The sequence below is a fragment of the Physella acuta genome, unplaced genomic scaffold (assembly GCF_028476545.2).
Source record: "Physella acuta isolate Inbredline_101_S28 unplaced genomic scaffold, ASM2847654v3 ptg002048l, whole genome shotgun sequence".
Taxonomy (NCBI): Eukaryota; Metazoa; Mollusca; class Gastropoda; family Physidae; genus Physella; species Physella acuta.
Window position 1 is genome coordinate 12,346 of NW_026733551.1, and position 25,155 is coordinate 37,500.

Genomic DNA, 25,155 nt, shown 5'->3' on the forward strand with positions numbered 1-25,155 from the left:
TTAATGACATCTTACATTAAGATAGTAATTTCTAAAGTCAAAAATGCAAGAAAATTATTATTTTTTAACTATAAATTTTTTTATGGTCGGCTGTCCCCTAAACGGCGTGGGCCCCTCCCCCCGCATTGCAGGGTCTGGCGGCACTATAGTTCTGCCCCTGCCTATCTGATACAATACTCAAGTTATCGTGTTCACACCAAAATAAAGAACCACCTTCAATTACTGAAAAATCGCTCAACAGCTGCTAATTTTTTTTCTAGAAAAAAGCAAACATTCTGTTGTCGTTACATAATGAATAATTATCTCTAGTATCTTCGGAAATCTTAAAACATGTAGAAATAATTTGAAATAATGGAGTTGTTTCTCTCCATCTGTCACATAGGTATCATAGTGATATTAATTTTATTTTTATTTCATTCATAACTCTGCGCAGAGTACAGTCTACATTTTCATACAATATTTAACCATGCATCTTCCAACAGTAAGTAAAAAATAATAATCTATAAATCTCTATATAGGCTTTAGTTTTAAACTTTTATATATAGAGGTTTTAGTTTTAAGCTTTTAGATATAGAGGTTTTAGTTTTAAAGCTTTTAGATATAGAGGTTTTAGTTTTAAAGCTTTTAGATATAGAGGTTTTATTTTTAAGCTTTTAGATATAGAGATTTAGTTTTAAGCTTTTAGATATAGAGGTTTTAGTTTTAAACTTTTAAATGTATAGGTTTTAGTTTTAAGCATTTAGATATAGAAGTTTTAATTTTAAGCTTTTAGATAAAGAGGTTTTTAGTTTTTAACTTTTAGATATAGATATAGATTTAGATATAGATATCTATAGGTTTCAGTTGTATTTTGACAAATACATAAACATGTGAGAATTAGCATATCCTACAAGTTTTAGTTTTAAAGTTTTACATTTGACAAATACATATCCATAGTGAGGAATAAAATACTTAAAAACAACTTTTTTAAAAACCACGTTTTTCTTGTGGACTAAAAAGTAGAAAATAATTTTTTCTTCGGACCCTAGGGGATCTACCAATGACTGCTCGTAGATTTTGTGCTTCCTCGAGCTGTGCAGGTTCTTGTGATGACTGTTCATACATTTGATGACAAAAAACGTGGGTACGTTCACCATCAAATTAAAAAAATCCGTGTGTTGTGTGCTTTTCGCTTTAATCATAAATCTGCCCGAGTTAGGTACCCATCAGAGTTGGGTGGACTCAGGGACGGTCTACCGACTTGAACTCGGATTCGAACTCGAGACTAACGGGTTAGCAGTCCAGCTCTTTACCGCTAGACCACTCCGTCCCACACCAAGTGAACGCCTAATAAAATGTGTATAAAAGTGCGGGATATTATTAGTACTTTATAAATTTACATGCGTTTTTGAGAAATCATGTCCTCAATTTTAGGGTCCTAGGGGCGTAATTTAATTAAGCTAATTTAGGTCACTAATTGCTAGTTTTAATGATTGCATCTGAAATTGTTAGGCGAAAATAGCCTGCATGCCGAATTTCAGATCTCTAGAGCAATCAGAAGTGGGCTAATTTTCGTTGTCAATTTTAACAACAAACAAACGCGAAGCTGAGTTAATAATAAAATACTTAAAAAAACTTTTTAAAAAACCACGTTTTTCTTGTGGACTAAAAAGTAGAAAATAACTATATACATACATTTGATGACTAAAAACGTGGGTACGTTCACCATCAAATTTCCCGACCCATCTGCCCGACCCACGTTTTTAGTCATCAAATGTATGTAAATAGTTATTTTCTACTTTTTAGTCCACAAGAAAAACGTGGTTTTTTAAAAAGTTTTTTTAAGTATTTTATTTTCTCCTTTTTAGTCCGTTGCTACACATAAAAAACGTGGTTTTTAAAAAAGTTTTTTATATAGTTTATTTTCTACTTTATCTAATGACTTGATTAAGTATGACTTGACTAAGTGTTTATAAATACACGGACTAAAAAAATCTTGAGCGACCAGGATTCGAACCTGGGTTGTCGCGGCCACAACGCTAAGTACTAACCACTATACGATCACGGCCAGCGCGCTCACATCGATTGGGGCCGAAGTAACTGTGTCAACAAGCCTCCAGTCTTGTCGGTATCTTTAGAAATCATGTCCTCAATTGTATGGTCCTTTGGGCGTAATTAAATTAAGCTAATTACGGTCTCTAATTGCTAGTTTTTATGATTGCATCTGAAATTGTTAGGCGAAAGTAACCTGCCTGCCAAATTTCAGATCTATAGAGCAATCAGAAGTGGGCTAATTTTCGATGTCAATTTTAACAACAAACACATCCACGCGAAGCTGAGTTAATAAAAACGTGTTAAAAACGTGTTAATAAAACAAAAGACAACTCTGAGTCAAAAAGTTTTATTTTTATTTTTTAACAAATGGTCAAAAATCAATTTTAAATCTCAGGAAGGGAGTTCCAAGGTTAGTCGTGTTACACCGAAAGAACTAGAAACCTAAATTGTATAGCAGAAAGTTAAAAAAAAAAAGATAAAATTTGAAACTTGGTTTCTTGAACTTCGTTTCTGTTTTCGAAGTCCTCCTGAAAAATGTAACAATTGAATTTTAAAAGTTATTCTGGCCATTTTTGCTGTAAGGAAAATGTTTAAGAAATTAACCATATGTTCTCGCTCCTACCATGAATCAACAGTTTTTTTTAAAAGATAAAGGCCATCGTGTATCTTTTACTGTAAAGGTAGCAAATCTAAAAAAAACAAAACTTGTTCAAATTGTTCAATTCATGGTTGCTGGTGATGCAGTAATATATCAAACAATCACATTATAAAATAACATTTGCTAATTGAACGATATTTGGAAGCTTGTGGGCGTTTACATGCGAATGAGTATCCCTGTATGTCTAAGTGTTCGTGTAAATGTGTATGCGTCAGAGGCGTAGCGACCCTTCCCGGCGGCCGGGGACAAACTTTCGATTTGCACCCCCTTCAAACTTACGATTTGCACCCCCCTCAAGATTTCGTTTTGCACCCCTCCTCAAACTTTCGATTTGCACCCCCCTCAAGATTTCGATTTGCACCCCTCCTCAAACTTTCGATTTCCACCCCCCCCCCTTAGTCCTTTATTTACACCCCCCTCAAGATTTTGATTTGCACCCCCCCCCCCATCAAGCTTTCAATTTATTTTTCAAACACATTTTGGCGCCCCCTAAGGTCGGCGCCCGGGGATATATGTCCCCCCTCGCTACGCCTCTGGTATGCGTAAAAGAGTATTTCTATATTTGTGTACATGCACACCTAAATTATCTCCTAGGTGATTACCAGACTCCCCCCCCCCCCCCCACTGAAATATAAAAAAAATTAACGTAATTCTAACATTCAGTCTTTAAAAAAACTACTTAAGAAGTTCCACAAAACAAACCTCCTATGTGCAGGCGTAATTGTTGATAGCGTCGACCAGAGTCTCTTCGCACAAGATTTTCTAAAAAGTGAGAAAAGTTTACACACTAGATTTATAGATTCTTCAGTACCGTAGGCAAATGGTCAAAGTAGGACAAGTACCGTGAATGGAACTAGTAAAGTAGTAAAAAGTGAAGTTGTATAAAGTACATAAGTAAAAAAGCAGAAAGTAAAGTAGAAACAAAGTGTTGCGTTTTGAATAATCTAAAGTTATGTCTTTAATTAACTCCATTTGGGTGATACTTTAACCTACACATGAACAACTTAGTTTTATTATTTCAGAACATGGTTTTCTTCGTTCCGGCTCGTAAATTTTAATCATGTAATAGGCTAATGATAAATAGAGTGGTCACAAAGAAGAGACTGACTATATAAAGTAACGAGTTAATAAAAAAGGCCAAGGCTACGATATTTTCTAAAAGAAACTAGCGCATGAAAAATCCAGCACACAATCCTATATTGTCTGCACATTTTGAATAAACAGCATTTTAATATAAATAAATCCAATTTTACTTACACCCTTCATCAAAGCTGATCGGGTCGTCGGCTTCTCACACTGTTAAAAAGAACAAATTTAAATAGGTATTTGTTTTTACGTCTTTTAACCGCAATATTTACATCACGTTTAAGATAACAAAGAATATGATGTGTGCAGTTAACCAACACAGCAATAAACTTTATAATCCATTAGGGTGTCATCCATAAATGACGTCACTCTTTTTTGGACGATTTTTACCCCCCCCCTCCTCTCCGTCACCCATCGTTACAAAAAGCTAGACGTCACACCTCAGCCTACATCCCCCCATCCCTCAAAATTGCTGTTGCATTTTTCTTAAAACATTGATTTTTTTTTCAAAACTCTCGACTGAGCTCGGTGAACATAAAGCATTTTAATCAATTTCTATTACAGTTTATTAAAACAGGTTTCTGAAACGCGAAATTAGTTTCATTTTTATTCTGTGTGACATCTCACTATCTGTACCCCCTCCCCCTCATCACACATTGTCACAAGTTTACGGACTTATTCCCCACTGCCAGTGTGACTTCATTATAAGGACTATCCTGATAGGTGAGACATGATTTTGAGATAGGGGTCATCCATAAATGACGTCACGCTTTTTTGATGATTTTTACCTCCTCCCCTCCGTCACATGTCGTCACAAAAAGCCAGACCCCCCCCTAAAATGACCTCACACCTCAGCCTACAACCCCCCCCCCCGCCCCCCAAATTGCAGTTGAATTTTTTTAAACAGCTATATTTTTCCAAAATCTTGTCTGAACTCTGTCAAAATAGAGTATTTTGATCAATTGTTATTACAATTTATTAAAACAGTTTTATAAAACGCTTTTTTTACAACTCAAAAGTGTGACGTCAGACCATCTGACCCCCCCCCCTCCCCCTCATCACACACTGTCACAAAATTACGGCCCACCCTTCCCCCTATGAATGTGACGTCATTTATGGACGACCCCATACATCAATACTCTTCAAATGTATATACTGATATTGAACTATTTCTCGCATTATATTGAATTAAAACCATGATACTGATTTAACATAAAGTGTACATTTAAGAAATACATACGTCGACTCTATCCAAAAACTTCTTGCCCAGATTTAGCATGCTTTTCATGTAAGAAAACTGGGGAACGTCGTGCCAGGTTTTCTGAAAAATGTTTTCACTTATAGAAGCCATAATTATCTAGAGGTTTTACACTAGTAAAGACCATAATTATCTAGAGGTTTTTCACTAGTAGAGACCATAATTATCTAGAGGTTTTTCACTAGTAGAGACCATAATTATCTAGAGGTTTATCTCTTACTAAAGTACCAAGTATGTTTAATCTACTACAGCTAAACTGTAAGCCACTACTTTCATTGTCAAAGTTTTTCACTAGTAGAGACCATAATTATCTAGAGGTTTATCTCTTACTAAAGTACGAAGTATATTTAATCTACTACAGCTAAACTGTAAGCCACAATGTCAAAGAAAGGACTTACCGCTGCCTCGTTTACGTCGGTTGGGTCCTCTTTAATATCCTAAAGAAAATTGTACACAAGTAAACGCAAAAATTGAATGTTCTCAAATATTAAGTTTATCTTAAATTTAATGCAAATCGGCCGACAAAGATACGGTTAGTTTTTGTTTAGAAGTCATGTCGGAGCTATACGTATTGTAAAATGTGTGGTTATTTGATAAACATTATTAAAATTTATTTTGAAGTGGGGAAAGTTTAATTAAAACAAAACGGGAAATAATTAGGATAAGATGGTAATGAGGGTTATAGATGGCAATGTAGAGACATATTGACACACCCGTTTCAACACCATAGCGACTATAGACATGCCTATCTTCATACCATAGAGACATTAAGACATAAAGACAAACACTTCACCGTAACAAATAGACATAAAAAACACGCCCATCTCTACAACATTACTACATAGAGACACGCTCATCTCCTTAACATTACGACTTCTAGACACACCCATCTCCATAACATAGAGATACGCCCATCTCCATAACATAGAGACAGGGACACGTCCATCTCCATAAAATAGAGACACGCCCATCTCTACAACATAGAGAGATAGACACGCCCATCTCCTCAATATAACGACTTATAGACACGCCCACAAACAGTAATTGCAATGTAGTTAAACATATTATACCACAGCTTCCTCCTCTTGATTTTCCTCTTCGCCAGCCTCCTGTAAGAGAAGAAAAAAATTACCCAGCGACATGAGAGATTCCAGCTGTTTTATCCCTTCACACTTTAGCAGTGCCATTACTCAACAAAACTTGGGCGTTTTATTTCTATTTGCCTGTGATAAAGTCTTTATAGCTCACTGTATTGACATGCTGGGCGCAGCTGGCCCAAAACGCTATAAAAATATTAGCTATGGCACAGAATGCTATAAAATACTGGAGTTTAATTATTGCTTCAACCGCTATATAAATACTGGTGTTTAACTTTCGCATAGAACGCTATAAAAATTCTGGAATTTAACTTCGCACATAAAAATACAGGAATTTAACTCCGCACATAAAAATACTGGAATTTAACTATCGCATAGAAAGCTATAAAACACTGGAATCAAATTATTGCACATAAAAATACTGTAATTCAACTAAAGCATTATTACTATGGACTGATACTTCGGCCATATAATGTCCTCAGTGATGGTGACCTAATAGACTACACTATGCTTGTTATGACTAGACAGATTACTACCTATACGCTTCCAACCTTGTACTAATCTCCCCCCCCCCCTTTCTCCTGTCCCCTTATAAAAAAAACGTCTCATATAATACATGCTTTTTAGAAATCTTTAGGCCTAACATTAAAAAGTATTCTGAAACTTTTATAACTGACCCAGATGTCACCCTTCCCCCCTGCATACGATACTGAATTGACGCCTATAGACTAATTAACAATTGGACGACTCAGCCCTGATTTCCTCAGCGCATGGGTAGCCACTCGCGAAGGGTGGTTTTGTTGCCCGTGTATCTGGCCAATTCTCTCCACCCAGCGGCATCATCTGTTTCGCATGATCTTCCAAACGGAAACCTAAGCTGGTAATTTTATCGCCTTAAGAAGTTTGACTTAATTTTCTTGCATAAACAAGTTACTCTCTCCAGCTATCGAGACTCGTCTGGTTTGAAATCAGAATAAAATGTTCATGGGCAGGTGAAGTAGAGTTCGCCTGTTTCGGTGACCTGGGCATATGAAGGTATAGTGTGATCAGCACTATGCTTAGCCACCTTTACTTTTCCTAACCTGAGTTAGGTATCCATTAGAGCTGAGTACACTCAGGGACATTCTATTGACTTGAACCCTGATTACTTGAACCCTGATTCGAACTCGAGATATTCGGGTTAGCAGTCTAGCGCCCTACTGCAAGACCACACCTGGGCCTACAGCAACGTGTAATGAATGCCACTGTTTCACATTTTTTTACCCCAGTCCTCGGTTGTTGCTTGAAGAGGGGGGGGGGGGAGAATTACATACCTCACACGCCTCAACCCCACTAACCCCCGGACCCCACTAACCCCTGTAGAAAACAGTACTCACAGATGGAGGGCAGGTTTTAAAGTTGACGACATCAGCCATATACTGGACACACTTTTCAATCTGGACATTTTTAAACACAAAAAAAAAATCACAAAGACACTTGAAAATAAATACAATGTATTAAAAAGGTATTTCAAACAAAAATTACACAGTGGATTAAAGAAAAATATTTTCAAAAATCTTTTATCACATTTAGTTGTTATTTGTCGAGTTACAGTTTTTTGAATCCTTCGAATGGTTACATCTTTTAATTAAAAAAAAAAAACTGCATTTTTTCGAGGTTTTTTGGCTTTTCCGGGAAATCCAGGAAGGAATTCCGGGAATTTTTTTGGCCCACAATCATCCTCGGAACTTGCTTAACATATTTGCTTTTGGAACTAGTCCTCGATATTGCTTCGTTGAGGAGGAGATACGACTTAAAGCTGCGGATACACATCCATCCAGAAATAACGAGTTAATAATCGCAATTGTCAGTATGGAAATTGCGCTAAAAAGTAAGTACGTTGGAGTTTGTATATTCTGAAAAATAATAAGTCATCATTTCAAACTCGAAACATTTTCCGGAAGTAATTTGACAACGTTTTGGCTTTTAAAGAAGATATAAAAAGAAAATTTTGGATTTGGCTAAAAACCTGGAGTAAGAAAGGAGAACTCACTTTGAAAGTAGCTTTAGGTATAATATTTGGTATGAAGCGTTCACACTGAAAGTATTCAAATATTTATTAACGGAGACAGGACACATGATATCAGAACAAATGATCTGAGACAAAATATCCAAGACAAAATATCTCACGGACAAATGATCTCAGGACAAATTATCTCACGGACAAAAGATACCAGGACAAAATATATCAGGACAAACTATCCCATGGACAAATGATCTCAGACAAAATATCTCACAGTAAAATATTTATAGTATTTAGGATTACTTTAGTCGATTTTAATTTTTTTAATGTCATAAGGATATATCTGTTTTAGACGTAATTATTGTGAGATACTACATGAATGACTTAAACTTAATAAACAAACCTTACAAAGACTGAGTAAACACTTTAAAAAAAAAGGAATTTATATGAAAGTATTAGACATAAAAATGCAAGACAAATAAAATGATTAAGCTGTAAATTTACCAAATTAATGTCGAAACACGTGAATTAGTTTACAAAAGGGAAGTTTGGGTCTACAGGTTCGTAATATGAAATTCGTGTTTTTTATTGCATCGTCAACGCTGGCTGTTGATCAAACAGCGTAAATCTGACTTTAAAAAAAAAGTGCCTATGCCATCTTCGATGTAAAGAAAGAGGCCGCAGCTGAGCAATCAGCACTGATAGTGCTTAGTTTGCATGCACACTATGAATATCTTAGCTCCGCAATGACCGCTGTCGTTAAACAACTGATCACTAAGGTGTGACCGAAATATAACAATTTACTTTAGATGCTGGTTGTACTGTCCACGGTAGGCGGAAGTCTTCCCCCTCAGGACCTGTCCGCTAACAAAGCAAGCGGCCACCTTGCTACGTAGGTGTGTTTTCATAGCATTTCCATCAATAGATAAAAAACCCCATTTGAACTAGTTTCGCCCACCTACACTGTCTAGCGTAACTTAGTTTGAATCTACTAATATTATATTTCTAATTGTAATTATAATATGTAATGTGACAAACCTTTGCGACAAACCTTTTCCCTCAGTTATTAATATTATGTGTAAAAAATGTAAGTAAAATCCTTAAGACAGTCTATTTTTTTAAATGTTAAAATAGACTAAAATAATCTCAAATACTATAACATATTACCGTGAGATATTTTGTCTGAGATATTTTTTCTTTAGATTAATTGTCCATGGTATCATTTGTCCTGATATTATGTCCTGATATATTTTGTCCTGATATCTTTAGTCCGTGAGGTCATTTGTCCTGAGATCATTTGTCATGGAACCATATTAACAAAATACGTTATTGAATAAGTACACATATTATATTAGCCCTTATATATTCACAGATAAGTTATTTATGTTATATGCATTTATATATATATATATATATATATATATATATATATATATATATATATATATATATATATATATATATATGTTATATATACACGTATAAATGTCATATATATATATATATATATATATATATATATATATATATATATATATATATATATATATATATATAACCTACCCCCCAATTGCTGGTGAATCCCTTGGCAAAAGCAAGAAAGTCTGGAAATTTGAATTCAGAGACTAGAGTCGTGACAGCCTAAGTCGAATTTACAAATGGAAATATACAAGTTTGTGATTGAAGAACTTTGGCATTCAGACTTTTCCTAACACTCTCTAAATGTTTTCTTTTTTTTCTTTTACCACCATCAACGACCTGACACTGAAATACCCCATCCACTACAACCCCGCCCTTAACTGTCTGAAACTCAACTACCCGACCCACAACTTGCCACTTTATTCACCTCTGCCTCCCCCAACACCTACAATAACAAACTCACAGTTTTGACGTGTGCCAACTTTACTCTCAGTCTATCTACGGGTATCGACATTTGATAGGCCTTTAGAACAAACAAAAAATTAATTATTTTCAAAGATTAGATGTTTATAACATGCACATAGGTATTTTACTTTAATAAAAACACACGCACCCATTTAATCTTAATGAAATAAAGTAAATATTTACAAAAATTCGAAGACTAACTTTTAAACAGAGTTTCTTCCAGGCATCTCTTCGGGGGGGCGAAGCCCCCCCGAAAAATTTTTACCGCCCCCCCGAACGAAATGAAATTTATATAATTTATATAGAAAATATATACTTTTAACAGTGTCCGCCCCCCCGAAGAAGGTTTACCGCCCCCCCCCCCCCCGAAGATTTCAAGTGCCCCCCCGGAGAAAAAAGTCTGGAAGAAACACTGCTTTTAAAGTTACCGATTTTCATATAAAAATTTTGTTCTGTAATCTGTAAATTACTATTTTCAAAAACAAACTCAAAAGCTGTCATTAAATGGTATATAATAATATTAGAGGTGTTCCAGGCATCACCTCGCCTACCAGTACCCGAACAAAATAGAATTTATGGAGAAAATATATACTTTTACCATTGTCCGCCCTACCCCCAATGAAAATTTAGTCCGCTCACCACAATTTTCACATGCCGATCCCCCCTCCTCCATCTCTGAAAACAACATCTAAACGTAACACTGCAAGATAATAATTTCTAATGTACAATTTACGTTTTCCCCAACTAAAAATATGATCCGTGGTCAATAGAAAGTTATTGATAAATTGTAATGTACGCTATAATTTAAATTCAAAGCTTACAAATTGTCCCATGAGTAAGAGGATTGTCCTGTTGGATAGCGTGAACTGTAGAGATACAACAAAAGCTGATTTTAATTATGTAACCTGATGTTATCTGCCCTCAACAACAAACTACAGCCACAAAATGTTATCACCTCCCTTTATCAAAATGAAATATGAGTTATCTTTTACTTGGATTACACAACATCCACATTGTCATTATATTTTCCCTTTTGTTCCCAAGGACGTGGACCATCACTGATTGATAATTTTATAATTTAAAATAATTTAAAAATAGTATCAAACTAAAAACGTGACTAAAGTTGTTAGAAAAACGATTACAATTGGCAGGCCTTTAGTTGGTTTGTTTTTCGGAAATTAAAAAAAAAAAAAAAGCTGGAGTCATCTCCCCTAAGCTTTCTCGAATATTCTTATATAACACTACGGGGATGGCAACTCAGGATATAGACCAGATTTTTAAATTTTTAAAATACAATATAATTTAGTAAAAAATAATAATTGCGCACAAAGTGAACAGCAAACAATATGTGTATAAAAGTGCGGAATATTAGTATTTTATAAATTCATATTAGTTTTTTGAGAAATCGGAAATAGCGTAAATTTCTACTTCCTGTCAACGGAAACTATTAAAAATTTGAAAGAGGGCAGCAAATTAGATCTTTTTACTTATTTGTGAAATTTCGTTTATCTATCTGAAAAAGTACTCAAGTTATAGGCTTTTGAAAAACCAAAAGTAGAATAAGTTCCACTTTCGGTTACCGGAAATCGCTGAAAAGTTGATACAGAACTACTAATTTGATATAATACTTATATATGAAATTTCATCATCCTAGCTTTAACGGTACTCGAGATATCGTGTTTACAGACATACACATACACACACACACATACACACACATACACACACACAGACATAATGACAAAATTGCAAAACTGAGTTTTTCCGACTCAGGGAGTTTTTGCGCGATTACAATACTTCGTCTATACTTCGCATACGAGAAAGTAAAAAAAAAATACAATGTGTGAAATATTTCTGTCTTGTTTGCTTATTCATGAATGGGATAAACGATAAAAGCATTGGGTTAAGTTTAGCTTGGTGTATTATACTTTTATAGTATATAAAAAGATATTTTGTTTAAAAATGATGTTGATAACGTAACGAGTTGCCTTCTTATAAAAAGATATTTCGTCTAAAATGATGTTGATAACGTAACGAGTTGCCTTCTTATAAAAAGATATTTCGTCTAAAATGATGTTGATAACGTAACGAGTTGCCTTCTTATAAAAAGATATTTCGTCTAAAAATGATGTTGATAACGTAACGAGTTGCCTTCTTTTTACCCACTTGACACGTTGGGCAGAAGGCCTATGTCCTTTTATAAAGGGAAATATTTTTTAATTAACCAAAAATTGATTTCACAAACTTTAATCTAAGTAATCAGTTAATGTGTTTAAAAATTGCCATAGTAATTCTGAAATGTAGGATATATCGCGCCATAATTTAAATGTGGATACATTTATATTAATAGTTTTAAATGTTTAATGAGCAATTTTTATTACTTTCTTGTATATACGAAGTATAGAGAAAGTCTTGTAATCGTGCAAAAAAAAAATCGAGATTTTCACAAATCTCGACGTTTTACACCTCACGTAATTTCGCATTCTTGTCCGTATGTCTGTGTGTCTGTGTGTGTGTGTGTCTGTCTGTGTGTAAACACGATAACTTGAGTACCGTTACAACTAGGGGGATGAAATTTCATACATAAGTATCAAAATCGTAGAGTGATTTCCGATAACCGGAAGTGGTACTTTTTCTACTTTGAATTTTTAAAAAGCCTATAACTTGAGTACTATTTCAAATAGATAAATGAAATTTCACAAGTAAGTAAAAGATCTAATTCTCTACCTTCTTTCAAATTTTGAGTAATTTCCGTTGACCGGAATTACTAATTTACGCTATTTCCGATTTCTAAAAAAAAACGCATGTTAATTTATAAAGTACTAATAATATTGCGCACTATTATGCACATTCAAAATAAAAACGTTTTTTATCGGAAACTTTTCCTCAATAGAAATGTTTAAAACTTACAGGAGGCGCTTCATCTTGTGCTCTGTCGTTCACATCTCGTAATGAGTTCTACGTTGATTATATTTAAAAAAGGATAGAATAGCACGATTATTAGCAAATTTTAAATTAGATATCTACCGAATTAAAATTTTAATATAATTATAATACAAGAGATCTCTATTACAAAATGCAAATATTTTGTCTTTAGTTTTACAAAAGACACTTTGAAAAAAAACCACGGAATTAAGCCAGAATATCAAATAACACAACACGAAGTAAAATAACCCTTCTAATTATTTTCTGTAACTTGATATAAGTAATCAATATTGTTACTTGTGACATTTTTTTATAACAATCTTCTTTATAGTTAAATAATTGCTAGTAATAGACAAGACAATATAAGAAAACGGATTACTGTAACTTTCGAACCAAATAATTTAATCATAGCAAATACTTTTAATAAAAACTTACATATCCAACTGGGTCTAATGGTTTCTAAAAAACGGAAAGATGTACTTTTAATATAAAAAGTCAAAATTATCGGTGTGATCTTAAAAGTTTGATATTTATTTGCGTAAAATGAGTTAGAAATAATATATGATTTAATAGTATATTATGAATAATTGAATTAAAAAATATAATATAATATTTAAAGTAACTTGTTGTTAAAGTACTCTTCAAAAATAAAAATAAAAAGCTGCTTCCAACATACATGCTCTTCCTTATTTGCTGCATTCTGAAATAAAAAACAACAACATAAGTTGTAATATTTTTATTTAAAAAATTATTAAATGTTATTTACCAGTTAATTAATTGTGATGTCAAAGGCTATGCGTACCTTTAAATTCATAATTACCAACAATTAAATGTTGAAAAATAGGTAGCATCGAATTATTCCTATTGCTCATATCAAAGTGAAAGTCATATATGCAAATACTCTGCTAAATCAGCGCATTGTTAAAAAGAATTTTGAAAGGTTATAGCTTACGAGAATGTGACATTAACAATGAAAAAATAATATTGTGAATTTTAATTTCAGAATTTTTTCTTTACGACTACGTTTTAAAATAATTTCGTATTTTAGGTAGTTAATAGGACAATCCAAATTTAGTTGTTAACGGTCAATTATTAAAGTGTCCTAAAAAGAATGTAAGAACTTACTGATTTTTTTCCAAAAGTTCCACTGACATAGTTTAGTTGAGAGCTCTAGGTAATAATAATACATTTCAAACATTAACATTTAAAGCGTAATTGTTTCTCAATAATATTAAAATATCTCTATTTTTTCAAAATGTGTTTCAATATTTATTTCGAATTTTGTTTTTTTAAAGTGATTTTGCTTAGAATGCGATTAAAAGTTTGAAAATACTTTCATAGCGATCAGAATGTGCTTAAGATTAAAAATAAATTATAATAATAAGTTCTACACATGTATGGTAAAATAAGGGTAGCATAATATTTGTATTTTTTTTCAAGCCTTATAAAATAAATTGTTAAAATTTATTTGGAACAATAAAAGCAACTTACAAGACCAGTAGACTTGCTCTTCATATCGTCCTAGATTACACGGAATTTAAAAAGAAGTAAGAAAAAAATTCAACACAGTTTTTATAGTTGCATTGTTATGTTTCAAGTTATAAACAGGAAAAGTTACTATGACTTAAAATTTAAAATAATCACTCACACAATACAAACTATATTTAAAAAAAAGATTATCAGTGTAAAAAAAATTAAAAACATACCATTCCGAAGGGTCCCCTAGATTGCTAATCAAAAAGAAAAACAATTAAAAAAAAAATGTTTACTTTTTCAAATCAAATTTTATTACAATGATTAAGTTTAATAAATCTTTGATGCGATGCTTTGGTAAGTTTAACAAATACTTTTAATTCAAAATTATTATGCGTAAAAAAAAGTAAACAAAACCATATTGACAGTAAAAAAAAAGTTCAAATCAACTGAAATCATCGTACATACTATTAAAATTTTGCTGTGAGATAGTTTGTCTGACGTCATTTGTCCATGGTATAAATTGTCCTAATATATTTTGTCCTGTTATCTTTTGTCCGTAAGATCATTTGTCTTGGGATCATTTGTCCTGAGATCATAATTTTGTCCTTTCACCATATTATGTACACACACACACACACACATATATGTATATATATATATATATATATATATATATATATATATATATATAAAAGCAATGTATGTGTGTCTCTGTGTGTGTGTGTGTGCCTTTTATGCATTACCACACCTCTTATCACATCGCCGTGAAACTTTGGGAAGTTGTTGAGAATATTCCTGTGGAGGTTTCTGCGAAAAAAAATCTTTTAAACTCGCAGGGGTGGCGCCCCGACAGGGCGCGACTTATTTGCTCTCTATAGACGGTATATAAAAATAAAAGTTGATTGCGGTTACACACTGTTTATCCGATGGCCATCAAACTTTAGGGAGTTTATTAGAACACTACCTGGAAGGGTTCTGCAAGAAAAATCTTTTTTAATTTCGCAAAGGCGGCGCCACGGAAGGGTGCGATTTTTCTCTAGATACAGTATATAAAAATAATAAAAGTGAAATGTACTAACACCGTTCACATGATTGCCATGAAACTCATGGAAGATGTTGAGAATACTCCTGGAAAGGTTTCTGTGCAAAAAAAAATCGAATTCGCAGGAGTGGCGCCCCGGTAGGGCACGATTTGTTTTCTCTATATACGGTATATAAAAAAAATAAAAGTCGATTTCGATTTCGGTTTGACTCCATTCATCCGATCGCCATGAAACTATGTTGAGTTGATTAGAACACTCCAGGTGAGGTTTCTGTAAAAAAATATTTTGCAAGGGCGGCACCCCAGGAGGAAGCGATTCATCTCTATATAGGATATATTAAAATAAAAAAAAGTCGAAAGCGGTTTGAAATCGTTTATCTGAGTTCCATACAATTTTGGGGAGTAAATGAATATTCCCGTGAAGGTTTCTGGGGGGGGGGGATTTAATTTCGCACGGGCAGCCCGGCAGGATGCGATTTGGCGCCCTGTTCTTTCCCGTGAGTGCTATGGCGACTACGTTTGTTCTTAACAGTGTGATAGACAATGGATAAGATGGAACGTTACAGTCGCTCACTAATCTGAATCAGGCGTGTCCGCCGGCGCCATGGTAGGATGCGATTTGGCTGCGAAAAAAATAATTTTCAATTTCCGCCCCCAAAGGCTCACATAAGCCGGTGAGGGCCCTGTTGTATATTTTTTAAAAATAATCACATGCATTAACCAAGGTTAGATAGATTATTAACTGGGTTGTTTCATTTTGTCCATAAAAAATCCAAACAGTTTCGTCACTTTGCGAATGATGCTATTGGCATCTATTTTTAGACGATCCAATCAGAAATTGAGATCGAGCTTCTAATAATGCACCATTAGTAACACTAACAAATTACATCAGTAACACTGATGTTTATAAGACATGAAATAATTTTTTTCCTATGTGTTAAAGAAAACATCCTGCTGATTTGTGTCACTTTAGCGAATGACACAATCTGCATCATTGTTTCAGGATACTAAGTGGCGCTCTGGGTTATGCTGCGAGCACCTTGGCGCCTATGTTAATTTTAAGTAGCCAGTAATCGTGGGGGGCTCCCGAGAGCGCCTCTCTACTTCTCTGACACATGGGCGGTCACCGAAGTGTGTTCTACCTCATTATTTCGGTGAGTGATTAATGTACACTCAAGGTTTTCATGAGGTAGTGTAGGTAAACCCGTGTCCCGATATTTATGATCCAAGCGCAGGCATTGTTTACATTTGAATAACTCTGTTTTAGAAAACAAGGTCACGCGTCTAAGAACATAGGATTGGCAACGCATTGACGAAACCTTCTTATATAATTCGTCAGACTTTCTTCGATCCCCGAGGCAACGCCGGGACGGGTACGCTAGTATAGGCTATATATATATATATATATATATATATATATATATATATATATATATATATATATATATATATATATATATATATATATATATATATATATATATATATATATAAAGCACTTCCCGGCGCCACAGGCGCTTCAAATTTGGCAGGCTCCTGCCATGGGGCAATAGAACACGAGGGTCGGTGCCGGTTGGCCGGAAAGGGGGTTAAAACTGACTTCGACTGACTCGATTGTTACGGAAATTTTTTTTTGCCAAACGACCCCCCTTAATATTTTGTGGGGGTTGGTAGGAGAACGCCTAGGGTTGTCAAAAAAAAAAACTCGGCATATCTGGGAAAACTTCGTAAAGTCGTCAAAACTGACCAGTCGTATTTTCCTATATAATCTTGGTATTTTATGGGAAAAAACAGCGTAATTTTGACACAATTTGTAAGGTACTTAACCTCTGTATATCTGGCTAATTTTTTGCATGCACCTCTAAAGAGCATTAGCAATTCACTACTAAAATAAAAAATGCGATGAACTTACTGGCAATAATCCAAACAAACTAGAGGCTATATTTATCACAGCGTCCTAGATTAAAAATAAAATTTTTAAAATGTCTTTAAGTCTAAAAATGTACACACACGGAAATTAAAGAAAAAAATAAATTAACCGGGAGTGATCTCCCCTAAACTTTCTCGAATATTCTTATATAACTCGGACCTTAGACATGATTTTCAATTACTTAAACTTTTAAAAATAGAGTAGAATCTCGTAAAAAATAAAAAATAAAAATAAATAAATAAAATAAAAAATTAACTTACCGTTAGATAGGTATCAGGTAGTCTCTATGAAAATAAAGCAACCGATTTTCGAAAAAAAAAATTAAAATAGTAAAATAATGTTTTTTAAAATCATTTTTTCATAAGTCGATATTAAAATAAAAGTTTGGTTTACAGTTTACATGTTTTACATAAAAGTAATTGAAATCTTACCCGTGCATCTTTGTCGGATAAAGGCTATAATACATACAGAGGCGTAGCGAACCTACCCAGCGCCCGGGGACAAACTTTTCGATTTGCACCCCCACCCCTCAAGATTTCGATTTGCACCCCCCCCCCCCACCCGTCAAGATTTCGATTTGCATCCCCATCCCTCAACCTTTCAATTTATTTTTCCAACACATTTTGAAGCCCCCTAAGGTCGGCGCCCGGGGAAATTTGTCCCCCCCCCGCCCCCCCCCCTCGCTACGCTACTGAATACATAAACAAAACTTGTTAGAAATCAGACTAGTTCTTTTATCTCTATATCTTTATATATATATATATGTTCATATATATATATATATATATATATATATATATATATATATATATATATATATATATATATATATATATATATATATATATCTATATATATATATATATATCTTTATATATATATATGTTCATATATATATATATATATATATATATATATATATATATATATATATATATATATATATATATACATATATATAATATGTAATATACATATATATATATATATATATATATATATATATATATATATATATATATATATATATATATATATTTATATTTATATTTATATATATATATATATAATAAATTTAGCAGTGAGACATTTTAACCTACCCAAAAATTATTGGTGACAAACTTGGCAATATCAATCAAGTCTTGACTTTTCAATACGGGGTCTAGACTCTTTACAGCCTAAGTCAAATTTACGACAGTTTAAAAAAATGAAAACATGCAAGTTTGTGATTGATGTAACGGCTTTGGCAATCAGACTTCTCCTCACACTCTCTAAATATTTTTACTTTTTTTTCTTTAACCACCCTCAGCTACCTAACCTTCAAATACCCCAGCCACCAAAACCCCACCCTCAACCACCCCACCCTCAAATACTCTACCTTCAAGTACCCCAACCTCAACTACCCCACTGCCATCAACTACCCCAACTGCCATCAACTACCCTCAACTACCCCACTCAACCACCCCACCCACATCTTACCCACCCACAACTACCTAACTCTCTTTTTATCTACCTCTGCCTCCCCCACCACCTATAAAAACAAACTCACATATCGGACGTTTCAAACATTAACATTTAAAGCGTAATTGTTTCTCAATAATATTAAAATATCTCTCTTTTTTCTAAATGTGTTTCAATATTTATTTCGAATTTTGTTTTTTTAAAGTGATTTTGCTTAGAATGCGATTAAAAGTTTGAAAATACTTTCATAGCGATCAGAATGTGCTTAAGATTAAAAATAAATTATAATAATAAGTTCTACACATGTATGGTAAAATAAGTGTAGCATAATATTTGTATTTTTTTTTCAAGCCTTATAAAATAAATTGTTAAAATTTATTTGGAACAATAAAAGCAACTTACAAGACCAGTAGACTTGCTCTTCATATCGTCCTAGATTACACGGAATTTAAAAAGAAGTAAGAAAAAAAGTCAACACAGTTTTTATAGTTGCATTGTTATGTTTCAAGTTATAAACAGGAAAAGTTACTATGACTTAAAAATTAAAATAATCACTCACACAATACAAACTATATTTAAAAAAAAGATTATCAGTGTAAAAAAAATTAAAAACATACCATTCCGAAGGGTCCCCTAGATTGCTAATCAAAAAGAAAAACAATTAAAAAAAAATGTTTACTTTTTCAAATCAAATTTTATTACAATGATTAAGTTTAATAAATCTTTGATGCGATGCTTTGGTAAGTTTAACAAATACTTTTAATTCAAAATTATTATGCGTAAAAAAAAGTAAACAAAACCATATTGACAGTAAAAAAAAAGTTCAAATCAACTGAAATCATCGTACATACTATTAAAATTTTGCTGTGAGATAGTTTGTCTGACGTCATTTGTCCATGGTAAAAATTGTCCTAATATATTTTGTCCTGTTATCTTTTGTCCGTGAGATCATTTGTCTTGGGATTATTTGTCCTGAGATCATAATTTTGTCCTTTCACCATATTATGTATACACACACACATACCTATATATATGTATATATATATAAATATATATATATATATATATATATATATATATATATATATATATATATATATAAGCAATGTATGTGTGTCTGTGTGTGTGTGTGTGTGTGTCTTTTATGCATTACCACACCTCTTATCACATCGCCGTGAAACTTTGGGAAGTTGTTGAGAATATTCCTGTGGAGGTTTCTGCGAAAAAAAATCTTTCAAACTCGCAGGGGTGGCGCCCCGACAGGGCGCGACTTATTTGCTCTCTATAGACGGTATATAAAAATAAAAGTTGATTGCGGTTACACACTGTTTATCCGATGGCCATCAAACTTTAGGGAGTTTATTAGAACACTACATGGAAGTGTTCTTCAAGAAAAATCTTTTTTAATTTCGCAAGGGCGGCGCCACAGGGAGCGTGCGATTTTTCTCTAGATACAGTATATAAAAATAATAAAAGTGAAATGTACTAACACCGTTCACACGATTGCCATGAAACTCATGGAAGATGTTGAGAATACTCCTGGAAAGGTTTCTGTGCAAAAAAAATCGAATTCGCAGGAGTGGCGCCCCGGTAGGGTACGATTTGTTTTTTTTCTCTATATACGGTATATAAAAAAAAATAAAAGTCGATTTCGATTTCGGTTTGACTCCATTCATCCGATCGCCATGAAACTGTGTTGAGTTGATTAGAACACTCCAGGTGAGGTTTCTGTAAAAAAATATTTTGCAAGGGCGGCACCCCAGGAGGAAGCGATTCATCTCTATATAGGATATATTAAAATAAATGAAAGTCGAAAGCGGTTTGAAATCGTTTATCTGAGTTCCATACAATATTGGGGAGTAAATGAATACTCACGTGAAGGTTTCTGGGGGGGGGGGGTTAATTTCGCACGGGCAGCCCGGCAGGATGCGATTTGGCGCCCTGTTCTTTCCCGTGAGTGCTATGGCGACTACGTATGTTCTTAACAGTGTGATAGACAATTTATAAGATGGAACGTTACAGTCGCTCACTAATTTGAATCAGGCGTGTCCGGCGGCGCCATGGTAGGATGCGATTTGGCTGCGAAAAAAATAATTTTCAATTTCCGCCCCCAAAGGCTCACATAAGCCGGCGAGGGCCCTGTTATATATTTTTTAAAAATAATCACATACATTAACCAAGGTTAGATAGATTATTAACTGGGTTGTTTCATTTTGTCCATTAAAAATCCAAACAGTTTCGTCACTTTGCGAATGATGCTATTGGCATCTATTTTTAGACGATCCAATCAGAAATTGAGATCGAGCTTCTAATAATGCACCATTAGTAACACTAACAAATTACATCAGTAACACTGATGTTTATAAGACATGAAATACATTTTTTCCTATGTGTTAAAGAAAACATCCTGCTGATTTGTGTCACTTTAGCGAATGACACAATCTGCATCATTGTTTCAGGATACTAAGTGGCGCTCTGGGTTATCCTGCGAGCACCTTGGCGCCTATGTTAATTTTAAGTAGCCAGTAATCGTGGGGGGCTCCCGAGAGCGCCTCTCTACTTCTCTGACACATGGGCGGTCACCGAAGTGTGTTCTACCTCATTATTTCGGTGAGTGATTAATGTACACTCAAGGTTTTCATGAGGTTGTGTAGGTAAACCCGTGTCCCGATATTTATGATCCAAGCGCAGGCATTGTTTACATTTGAATAACTCTGTTTTAGAAAACAAGGTCACGCGTCTAAGAACATAGGATTGGCAACGCATTGACGAAACCTTCTTATATAATTCGTCAGACTTTCTTCGATCCCCGAGGCAACGCCGGGACGGGTACGCTAGTATAGGCTATATATATATATATATATATATATATATATATATATATATATATATATATATATATATATATATATATATATATATATATATATATATATATATATATATATATATATATATATATATATATATAAAGCACTTCCCGGCGCCACAGGCGCTTCAAATTTGGCAGGATTCTGCCATGGGGCAATAGAACACGAGGGTCGGTGCCGGTTGGCCGGAAAGGGGGTCAAAACTGACTTCGACTGACTCGATTATTACGGAATTTTTTTTTTTGCCAAACGACCCCCCTTAATATTTTGTGGGGGTTGGTAGGAGAACGCCTAGGGTTGTCAAAAAAAAAAACTCGGCATATCTGGGAAAACTTCGTAAAGTCGTCAAAACTGACCAGTCGTATTTTCCTATATAATCTTGGTATTTTATGGGAAAAAACAGCGTAATTTTGACACAATTTGTAAGGTACTTAACCTCTGTATATCTGGCTAATTTTTTGCATGCACATCAAAAGAGCATTAGCAATTCACTACTAAAATAAAAAATGCGATGAACTTACTGGCAATAATCCAAGCCAACTAGAGGCTATATTTATCACAGTGTCCTAGATTAAAAATAAAATTTTTAAAATGTTTTTAAGTCTAAAAATGTACACACACGGAAATTAAAGCAAAAAATAAACCGGGAGTGATCTCCCCTAAACTTTCTCGAATATTCTTATATAACTCGGAACATAGACATGATTTTCAATTACTTAAACTTTTAAAAATAGAATAGAATCTCGTAGAAAAAGAATTGCGCACCAAGCGAACGCCAAAACAAAATGTGCATAATAGTGCGCAATATTATTAGTACTTTTTAAATTTACATGCGGTTTTTGAGAAATCGGAAATAGCGTAAATTAGTACTTTCGGTCAACGGAAATTACTCACAATTTGACAGAAAGTAGAGAATTAGATATTTACCTACATGTGAAATTTCATTGATCTATCCGAAATAGTACTCAAATTATAGGCTTTTAAAAAATTCAAAGTAGAAAAAGTACCACTTCCGTTTATCGGAAATCGCTCAAAAATTGATACGGATCAACGATTTTGATAAAATACTTATATGAAATTTCATCAACCTAGCTGTAACGGTACTCAAGTTATCGTGTTTACACAAAGACAGACAGACAGACATACGGACAAGATTGCAAAATTATGTTTTTCCGTATCAGTGAGGTGTAAAACGTCGAGATTTGTGAAAATCTCGATTTTTTTTTGCACGATTACAAGAATTTTTCTATACTTCGTATATACGAGAAAGCAAAAAAAAAAAGACAAATAAATGAAAACTTTACCTTGTTTTCATATCGACAAAAGAAATTACCAAAATAAATAAAAAATTAACTTACCGTTAGATAGGTAGGCCTATCAGGCAGTCTCTATAAAAATAAAGCAACCGATTTTCGAAAAAAAAAAATTAAAATAGTAAAATAATGTTTTTTTAAATCATTTTTTTCATAAGTCGATATTAAAATAAAAGTTTGGTTTACAGTTTACATGTTTAACATAAAAGTAATTAACATCTTACCCGTGCATCTTTGTCGGATAAAGGCTATAATACATACAGAGGCGTAGCGACCCTACCCGGCGCCCGGGGACAAACATTTCGATTTGCACCCCCACCCCTCAGGATTTCGATTTGCTTCCCCTCTCAAACTTTTGATTTGCACCCCCCCCCCCCCCCACCCGTCAAGATTTCGATTTGCATCCCCATCCCTCAACCTTTCAATTTATTTTTCCAACACATTTTGGCGCCCCCTAAGGTCGGCGCCCGGGGACATTTGTCCCCCCCCCCCTCGCTACGCTACTGAATACATAAACAAAACTTGTTAGAAATCAGACTAGTTCTTTTATCTCTATATCTTTATATATATATGTTATATATGTTCATATATATATATGTTATATATGTTCATATATATATATATATATATATATATATATATATATATATAATATATATATATATATATATATATATATATATATATATACATATATATATATATATATATATATATATATATATATATATATATATATATATATATATATATATATATATATATATATAGTTGAAATACTTACTGCAGTTTCATTTTGTTCAGCTAGTGCTACAACCACCAACATTGATAGACCAAAAACGACGCAAACTTTCATGATGGTTGTGTACCGTTCGACGGATTTTGGTCGATGGTTTTCGTAAGATGGGTTTTGGTCGAAAGATAACTGTAATAAAATTTAATTACGCTAAAAATATTGTCTAAAATTAAAGGGGAAGGGGGGATTGAAAAAACCTTAGCATTCGTTTCATTTTGTAAATCTTATGTTACTTCGAAGTAAGTCAAGTACCCTTTCGAACCTGACGGTCATTGGGGCTTATGAAGTAGAGTTTGTTTCAATGAGCTCGGCGTATGAATGGACAGTGTAGTCAGCACTAAGCTCAGCTGACTTAAGTTACTTAACGCAAGCCAGGTACCCATAAGAGCTGGGTAGACGCAGCGGAGTTATTTCATAATTACAGCGTATAAACAATTGTTATTTTATAGCTACAGTTGATGCACAGTTGCTATAACATAGTTACATTTACTACGCAACTTTTTTTTTTATATTTGCGGTTTTATAAAAACTGTTATTTCATAGTTACAGTTTATACACAACTTTTATTTTATTGTTTGTATATATAAATAACTGTTATAGTATTATATGCTTGGTAAAACATACCTTAGATCCGTAAGCAAGAGAACTGTTTCCGAAAACAGAAGACAAAGCTGAATAATGCTTATCACATTTTTCTTCGGTTACGCCTATTTATACTATAGTATTCTAAGTATAGCCTATATGTAATTACAACATATGAAATAATTATGTGATAAACTATACAGAGCAAGTGATTAGAGATGTGGGAGACATGGAGGAGGTGGGGGGGGGGAGACAGATAGAGAGTTATCCACGGGCATTGTTAAAAATATACACTTTTTAGTGTAACTGTGGGAAAACGAGTGTTAAATATTACATGACATTTCTAATTATAATATGTATACAACTAACATCGTCTTTGATGACAGGTCTTGACATATCAGCCCATATGTATTTCATACATCATAACCCTAATTAAACCTTGTATAATTGTAAACACAAACTCTAAATTAGTCGAGTTAGTGCAAAGTATGGTGGAATGGATAAACCGTCTAATTAAATTTTTTTAAAGATAAACAAACAAGGGGGCGAGAACAGGGCTACTATCATTATAGATTTATATTCAACAGCGTAGTGTGGCGTAATAAGGGTTCTTTGTGTCCATAAGCCTTACTTAACAGCGAAACACAAACAATTATTTACAGAAGTTTTTAATAATTTGAATATATCGTGGTTTATCGATATATGAGTTAAGTTCGTTACGTAATACATCTTGAACGGTTT

At 33.6% G+C, this 25,155-nt stretch overlaps 1 protein-coding gene across 1 annotated transcript; it reads right to left on the bottom strand.

Moving 5' to 3' along the window:
- Positions 1-2,434: 2,434 nt before the first annotated feature.
- On the bottom strand, positions 2,435-24,501 carry LOC131931890 (uncharacterized). The gene is made up of 26 exons (XM_059288718.1): positions 24,457-24,501; positions 23,821-23,961; positions 23,082-23,111; positions 22,245-22,289; positions 19,471-19,494; positions 19,256-19,285; positions 18,493-18,570; positions 17,653-17,676; positions 17,375-17,419; positions 14,651-14,674; positions 14,436-14,465; positions 14,070-14,114; positions 13,621-13,644; positions 13,380-13,403; positions 12,930-12,977; positions 10,841-10,885; positions 10,018-10,077; positions 9,699-9,776; positions 8,166-8,210; positions 7,510-7,569; positions 6,107-6,145; positions 5,435-5,473; positions 5,019-5,099; positions 3,950-3,988; positions 3,395-3,454; positions 2,435-2,561 (listed from the first exon to the last, which is right to left on the bottom strand). The coding sequence occupies exons 2-25, from the start codon at positions 23,890-23,892 to the stop codon at positions 3,398-3,400; spliced, it is 1,086 nt and encodes a 361-aa protein (XP_059144701.1). The 5' UTR covers positions 23,893-23,961; positions 24,457-24,501; the 3' UTR covers positions 2,435-2,561; positions 3,395-3,397.
- Positions 24,502-25,155: the final 654 nt, after the last annotated feature.